At 40.8% G+C, this 8367-nt stretch overlaps 2 protein-coding genes across 2 annotated transcripts in view; one reads left to right on the top strand and one right to left on the bottom strand.

The window, feature by feature from the left end:
* Positions 1 to 577, bottom strand: part of T265_12712 (hypothetical protein) — a gene marked incomplete at both ends in the record, with an annotated part of 7199 nt that extends 6622 nt beyond the window's left edge. Inside the window, one exon of the mRNA XM_009165062.1 lies at positions 370 to 577. Coding sequence (XP_009163326.1) covers positions 370 to 506 — 137 coding nt within the window. The remainder of the gene's footprint in view (positions 1 to 369) is intronic.
* T265_12713 (hypothetical protein) overlaps positions 1 to 582 on the top strand; it is a gene marked incomplete at both ends in the record, with an annotated part of 7191 nt that extends 6609 nt beyond the window's left edge. Inside the window, 1 exon segment of the mRNA XM_009165063.1 lies at positions 431 to 582. Within this exon segment, the coding sequence (XP_009163327.1) occupies positions 431 to 582 (152 nt within the window).
* Positions 583 to 8367: the final 7785 nt, after the last annotated feature.

Here is an 8367-nt window from a genome sequence, read left to right as displayed (position 1 = left end):
TCAGGTTAGAATAAATGTCCAATGCTATCTGGCTCCATTGAATTTATTCCACCCCATTGGGAAAAAAGAAGACCCACTGTATTTGAAAATAGCATACAATACTCATGATAGTTCATGGAATTTGCATGGGAACCAAAATCCGGAAATATTTTGGACAATCAAAAAATTTGGGAATCAGACAAATTATTCTGATATATTTCTAGGTTTCCGTTCTGGGGTTTTGCGAGGTAGGTATTTTGTTCATAGTCACACCATTCTATTTTAAACGGTCGTTCTCCTATTCGGGCTAAATTATTCCGGTGATTTTTCACACCAAAGGGAGACACTCGATTCGAACTCCGGTCTTATCAGAGCTCATCAGCAGTTCACATCCAATAGCCATGCCGGGATTTGAACCCATCTGATCTGCCTTGCGTGACGAGCGTGTAAGCAATACTCTCAATTTTCACGTCTGAACGGGCGAACGTGTTCACACCTGAGCGATTGGTGTGCCGTGCCCGACTCATCGAACGGCGACCCAGTACCTGTCCTGGTTGTGACGATCGACTAATCCGCCAGTCAGGTAACGTGTCACACGCTTGAACCTACTGAGTAACTTTTTGGTTGCAGTTTTGGGGTGTTGCGGGATAAGTATTTATGAAAATATGGTGCGGCATAATTTCGTCTACTCACGTATTGCAAAATATATAGCGACATAATTGTAGCAGAATATCAAAGCATTGAAGGATGCGTAATCAAGACTTGAAAGTTCAGACAGATGCTGGTTCTCATAAATAAATGTGTCCGTGACAGGTCAGTTTCTGGAGTTGCCCATCATCGTTTATTTGGTAGGCCCACACTCACTTTGTAAAGAGACAACAAGTTCTTCTAAATACAAAAAGCATTGCTGCCCCGCATAGGCGTGTTCGGTCTCGTTGATATCTTTATTGCTTCAGGTACACTCTGTGGGGACTGCGAATCTGGAAAAAGTTCGACTAATCCGCCAGTCAGGTAACGTGTCACACGCTTGAACCTACTGAGTAACTTTTTGGTTGCAGTTTTGGGGTGTTGCGGGATAGGTATTTATGAAAATATGGTGCGGCATAATTTCGTCTACTCACGGATTGCAAAATACATAGCAACATAATTGTAGCAGAATATCAAAGCATTGATGGATGCGTAATCAAGACTTGAAAGTTCAGACAGATGCTGGTTCTCACAAATAAATGTGTCCGTGACAGGTCCGTTTCTGGAGTTGCCCATCATCGTTTATTTGGTAGGCCTACACTCACTTTGTAAAGATACAACAAGTTCTTCTAAATACAAAAAGCATTGCTGCCCGCATAGGTCTCGTTGATATCTTTATTACTTCGGATGCACTCTGTGGGGACTGCGAATCTGGAAGAAGCTCAGCAATTTCGCGTATGTGCTTACCTTGCAAGTACAAAGCGTCGTACTTACAGATCAGAGCTTGAGTTAGGCAAGTCCCTCGGTTTAGACCGTATCAAATGTGAGTAAACTGACACTGTGTGGGGAGACTGAAATAGCGTTCCGGATGCATGCAAACACCCCATACTTAGTCAATGCCCAAGCAGTCACATACCTCTTGGCTTCTGGAAAAACGTTCTCTCTTCTAGACAGACTACCAGCACTTGAATCCTCTGGGTTTATTTTACTCTCCCTTTCAAGATCAGTCACCTCGTAGCAAAGAAAGTCATTGGCAGAGCCATTTCGATGCTGTCCACAGTCAAACGATTAAATTGTCCTCATATAACACGGCTGGCAGTTGTGCGCACGTATGTGAAATGGTCAACATCGTGAGACTGATAATCAAAAGTTTACGTAAATTATCTTTCTATGCTTGCATAGTTAACCCCTATTAAGGTTTCTAGACTGCTTTGAATTCGAAATCTTCATGTTTTAAATGGAAGTCAAGTTTAACCGAATGCTTCGAAAAGTAACTAGGTCCTGCATTAGAACTGATGACTATCCGCTTCATTCGTGCGTGCCGTTAAACCGGGTTTCAAGACATATTTGTGTTGCCTAGATACTGTGAAATATTATTATCAGGATTTTGTGTTTGCTACTGGTTTTCGTGCTCGGCAATATATATTTTATGGTGAGTCCGCTATCTTATTAGTATTTGCAAACATATTGCCCCTAAATTAGATTTTGTACACAAACAATATTACCAAAGTAGGATGGAAGTTTCCCCGTGTGATCTTACTTTGTTACAGATGAGCTGGGCTGACTTGACTCAGATCCATTTCTCCCGAAAACAAAGGTTTATTGAAAATACTTGGCAAATATAATCACAAGCACATCGTGAAAGCTCTTATGAAAAGTCCGTCATCAGTAGTCAGCAGCTGTTACCAAAAATGACCAAAGTTCAGCTCGACTTCTTGAAAAAGAGCACGACTGATCATTATCTAATAGAAACGACTTACGCAAGTATTGCTTTATCGCCAGGCCAAATTTGTCTTTTACTCTTATTTTGCATACCAGGATTACTCGTCTTGTTATCTGTTTTGCGACTATACTACCCCTCTTGTGTTTGACCTCAACGTAAACCGCTTTTTGACCTTGTCGTCGCGCGTCCAATTTAACACGAACGTGGATTTCGCCATCTTACGACCACGTTGTCTTAAGTCGATATGAGCGTTGGATGGGCATACTTTTTTCTAACTATGGCTGAGATATTGCGCGTAACTCATGATGGTCCACGCGACTAGTGAGAATCTTCAGGGTGTGTGCCATGGTTCACGGCAACTCACACCATTGACTGAAGCACGGGCATAGTTAGCCAATTCTATCAGAATCAAGCAGTACTGGTGAGTAGCAGAGGTCGTTTGTCTAAAGTAACCATGTAAATGCTTATATCCGCAGGGTAGATCTATGACAAGAAACTGATAAACTACGATAAACTATTTCTTAAACACACTCCAGGTATGCCATCGTAAAACTCGATACGGGCACCGTGTGCCCAGTTTTTTCCGCATCCTCATCATAACGCTGTTTGGATTGTACGAGTAGGCCGTGTTTGTTACCATCCCGTCAACATTCATCTTCAACCGCTTTACCAGAGTTTGGTTGCCATCTCGTCAAAGTTTAGTTTCAACCGCTTTCACAGTTCGGTTACTATCTCATCAATGTTTACCTTCATCCACTCACATAATCTGTTTAACGCATGGACACCCACTTTTTCACTCCTGTTTTGATTATGTCATGAACATTCGCCCCACGACTAACCGAGATTATTGGAATTTTGACCTAAGACAAACAATTGGGCTCGATGTCGTTTTGAATTAAACGACACGAAACAGGCCAGATCTCAACACACTCCGTCAAGAGCTACATCTACTACAACTTATCAAACGAAGAACTCGATAAGCCTCTCATTCCTTTTGTGTATTATTCAGTTGTACTGGTGTCTCTGGTAACCACTATACATAACTGTCTATTGTTATTGTAATTCTCCTTCTGATATTACTTCGAGTAAAAGACAATAGCACTAAAAGCTGTTCATTTTTGCGGATGGACGCCGCTGGGGCCGTTGTTTTTTGTAAACTTGCACAGAACCACAAACATATAATGGGCACCTCAAAAATTCCGCGGCAAAATACATACAGTAAATGTTCGTTGATTCAGTCAGATACGAATTAGCGTGCAAACGTTTACAAATGTTTATCAGTAGTCAATGAAAAAACCAACTGCCGTTTACGTAATCAGCCATACAGGCGACATTTGACTCCATTGAAATTACCTGGCACTAATCTGTTGGATGTCCTCTGTGCCAAACTATCGTACAGCACCATATTTCCGGCCTCTCAGGTTATCCGTTAGTTTCCATATTTATTTCCTCATTCAACAAATCAGCACAGCTGAGGTATTTTATTGCTTCTATCTGGTCTGTTTGTTGGTAGACTTATGAATGTGTCAATCATTACACTATTTTAGCACGACTGGAGCCAAAAAGGTATTACTCTTCTGGAATTCAAGCTCTTGCTTTCCACGCAGCAAATATTTAGCGATACTTGGCCGATTTTGTTTGGATGGACGGCTAATAGAATAAACTAATCCACAATCAGGGTGTGAAAGGCTAATTCAGCACAACATTCATGTTTACACCCAATGTCCATTGCTGAGGAGCGCTGGGGACGCCAGTGAATTATCCAGGCAATACTTTTTATGGGGCAAGCAGGTTCCAGGTCTTTGTGCGCATACCGGCCTTTGGCTCACCCTCAGGAAAGCAGATTCTGTGGTCAAAATATTTTCAGTAGTTTTGTGAGTGTATGTGGACTCCCGTTTGCTACTCTTGGTTATATCCATGCTTATGGCTTATGCATTTATGGCCAACCCTCGACAAAATTTGTTATTTGGAAGACCCTCAGAATAAAAAAACACATGGAATCAAAAAAATTATTATTTTTAAAGTACACGGAAATTTCTTAATTTATAACACAAGTCAAACGTCTTCATCTAATTCTGTAGTCCGGTTGAAAACTAGTTCACTGCCACAATATTTTCGCGGTTTTTTGCTGGGGTGTGAGCAAGTTTTTTTACACGCATACAGATCCTTCATTTCCTGTCCGAAAGGTGCAAAAAGTGGCTAGAAAGTCGAACTATACTAAGTGGTGTCTGGTATATTCTCTTTTATTAAATTTCATCAAGTCTATGCACTAAGAAATCGCGAACATAATTGCAGTAATCCATTAATTTAACAACAGAATATGTTGGTCAGAAGATGATCTTGACAGATAGGAAACAAGCATAAAAAAGAACCACGAACGTAAAAAATCTACTGACTCTAAATTGTGTAAATTTTTGTTCGATAAGTCCAGAAGTCACAAATCTCCACATGCTTCTGTCAAAGCGTAAAACCTTGTGTGCTGTCAAAACCAGACGTTAGTGAGAAGTGAAAGAGGTTAGAAAACATTTCAGCTAATAGACAGCCTCGATTCAAAGCTTCTGACTTTGGTTTCTTTGAAATTTTTGGCCACCTTGAACCTTATTGTACCCCTTGGCAGACAACCAGTTTAAGGAATGTATCTGCCAGTCCAAAGAATGAGTAAACAGCTAAACATCTGTAATAAATATTTCCCGTTTATTGAATGCGTTGGACTAAAGAGGAAACAAGTAGCTCTTGCTTTTTCAACGTCTGGTAATATGTTTGGGTCTTAAAATTTTGTTCTACGTTTTCAAAATGCCCAGTTTACGCGACCTTTTGGCCGTGAATTTTGTACTCATTCTTATCCAGCTGAAATAGCCACCAGCACGTAATTTTGGATCAACTCCTGAAAGGATATCAGGCTTCGCGCAAGCGGGCATGTTGCCAAAACTGACTGCCAACCCCCCACTTCGGGACATTGTTGTGCAGTTCATCACTAGGGAACCAGATGCGTGACATGCTTCGCACATTTGTGCATCAACTTTCAGAGACGGCAGATGCTGCACAATTTGAACATCTGGTATTACATCTCAAAACAATGTAGCTTCATGATAGGTCATCTGCGCAGTTCACCCACAGTTTACCTCAGCATTTCACGAAAAAACTTTCGCATCCGCTGTTAGTGATGGGTGCTAATTGAGCTGATGGTTACGCTGAAGGCAGAGTTCCAAAGCACTTGCATGATGGACATCCAGGAATCGGAGAAAAAAAGCCTATTGCCCATAATTACTCAGATTGTTTACACTGGTCTCTGTTGCACCAAAACCATCTGCTAAGTGTGTCGTGCAATCCTGGTCATCTTCGAAGTTTTTATGATCTTATATAGGTGTTTATTTCATCCGAACCACAGAAAACATTGGCCGCGTTGTGGTCTCCAGTCCCTACTCATAGATGCCCGAAATATGTACCCTGAACATAGTCTCAAAACTTGTAGCCTTCTGCGCTAAATTAGTTTGATTCGCAATCCCGTATCCTGGAAAACGTGGTCAGTGACAGTAACCTTCAGTTTAACTCCTTAGGACTTCTTGAGTTTGGCGAGTTCACATGCTGAACCACCAACCCTAGTCAAATGAGCAGACAGAGCGATTTAATAATGCATTCAACCAACCGCTGCGAATACCGGAGGTGGACGGACAGCCTAATGAAATATTTGGGCACTTATTGCTCAGAGTTATCGATCAACACAAAACACAGTAGTCACCGAACTGGAGCGTCATGTCTCCTAGTCAAATCAGTTCAACCATTATAGAGCTAATAGAAAGTGTTCATCCCTGTTCCTCGGTGGCCACACACACCAGTATTTGTAACCCACCACCTAGGACGTTTGTCAAACTGACTTGAGTTTGGGCACCAGAATCGGACAAGCCAAATCATTTGACCACACATTCTCGTCACTAAGATTTTTTGATTACTTATCCTCACGTTTCTTGAACCTTTGCTGTGAGCCTATGGCTTCTGGCTGGATAAAATTCATGTGTATCAATGTGTCTGCGGTCTACTTCCTATCACTGAGTCTTCAATATTTTACTCGAACTCCGCCAAAGTTTGTCATTTGTACCTTGAAGGTCACCGACCGGGATTATTCTTTGCCTGATTTCAAACTGTAATGCTATGTCAAGGAATTTGTCAGTAGTCACGGTGAAATAGAATCATGCTAACATAATAAATAAATCATCAAATTGCGTTTGAAAACTTAGTATATGACCGCGCAAATTGTCGGTCACTATTTGAACAAAAGATTCAGATCCTCAAAAGTACCACCAAGTGATGGTGCGTGGTGAAGAAAAAGGAAACCAGCTCGCCTTGTCACGACTGAGTAGCGGTCATGCAATCTTTATTTTTTCACGTCTAGACACAGTCCACCGATGTCGATGAAGCTAATGCGTAATGACATTGGAGTATACTTGCAGTGCAGCTGATAGACAGTGACGATTTTTTTTTAAAAAAAAGAAGAATTCAGATGTTTCTTGCATTGTCCATTGTACCAATGTCTACTTTTCAAGGCGCAGACATTCTCTGTTGAACTGAAAAACTTCCGTTTGTTGGTTGTTACCAGAAGTTAGATCACAATTTGGAAATAAAAGGGTCCTCAGCCAACTGTTCGTGTGAATTCGGTAATTTTTAAAGGATAAAAGCGCCGAACACATTGAACAGCCCACAAATTACATAGTTGGAAAGCACGAAGTTTTCCGTATCTAATGAGAGAGAGAAATTGTTATTTCCCATCCCAACCAGGGAAGGAAATCGTTACAACAGCTTTGAGATTTAAGTTCTTAAGCAACAATTTCCAGAAAGTTCGAAACCGTCGACCTTGATGTAAAAACGAACCATGTCACTCAGGAAACTTCATCAGTGATGCAAACCAATCATTTAACTCCGCAACGCGTGTTAATTGTGCCGTCTGTTATATGAACAAGCCATTTTTCTCTAAAACAAATGTTATGCAGTTTGAAGGACAGTCACCAAACCGGTGGAAAAGTTGTCCCGGGAATTTCGGGGAATCCGGGTAGAGCAGATCCTTTCACTTGATGGATAAAAGAACTTTCCTATTCCAAGTGCAGTTACCGACAGTAAATACGGAGTCTTCAACAAAAAGGTTCCTTTCAAGTCTAAAATGGTGTAATAGTCCAAAGGATGTTGTGTCCCAACGTTTTCAAGCAAAGCATAGTCACCGGAGCACTTGCTATCCATGTATTTGCAGCAAATTAGTAGTGGGAGACTTCCTATAAATTTTTTGCTGCGATAAACTAATAAAACGCTGCTGATAAGCCTTCCATGATGTCCTGGATACACTGCAATTAAAATCATTATGTTTAAAATTAGTATTTTTGAAGAGTCGTTAGAGGAATTATGACTATATCCTATGAATTCAAAGAACGTTTATATTGTTGTCAAGGTTAAAAACGATACACATTTCAACAGAACAATTTTTATGCATTTTCATCCTAACAACATAAGATACGACAAGGAAAACATGCGCTGGGTTTGCAGCTCTCAGCGTTCACTTTACTACCCTTAGGAATTCAGGTTTGCAATTAGTACCAAGGAGATATGGCTATTCTTCAGTTTTTCAGAGTATTCAAACCAGAAACCAAGTTTCCAAAGGTTCCTGAATTCCTCGCCATTGAAATACCCTTGTGGCCTTGATATTCCATGAAGTTTTTCAATACGTATTTACTATATGATCCTTTATTCCTTCGGTTGCAGACGCAAAACAAATGGTTTCTCGTAAGAGAGGAAAGAAGAGGGTTAACAACCACAGAACGACCTAATTTCTTTAAGCGTCGCTTCAAGAATAAACATACTTTCTGAGCAGTCGTTGAACGTCATTAAGTCCGATCATCTGATATCCGAAGCCTGGTTTGCAAACTACTCTTGGCACTTGCCCCTCCTAATTGACAGATGACCCTTGAGCACGTTTTCTTATAGCAAACTCACTC

Source organism: Opisthorchis viverrini (genome assembly GCF_000715545.1).
Source record: "Opisthorchis viverrini unplaced genomic scaffold opera_v5_11, whole genome shotgun sequence".
Taxonomy (NCBI): Eukaryota; Metazoa; Platyhelminthes; class Trematoda; order Opisthorchiida; family Opisthorchiidae; genus Opisthorchis; species Opisthorchis viverrini.
Note: the sequence above shows the minus strand (reverse complement) of the source record. Positions and strands in the feature narration are given on the sequence as shown.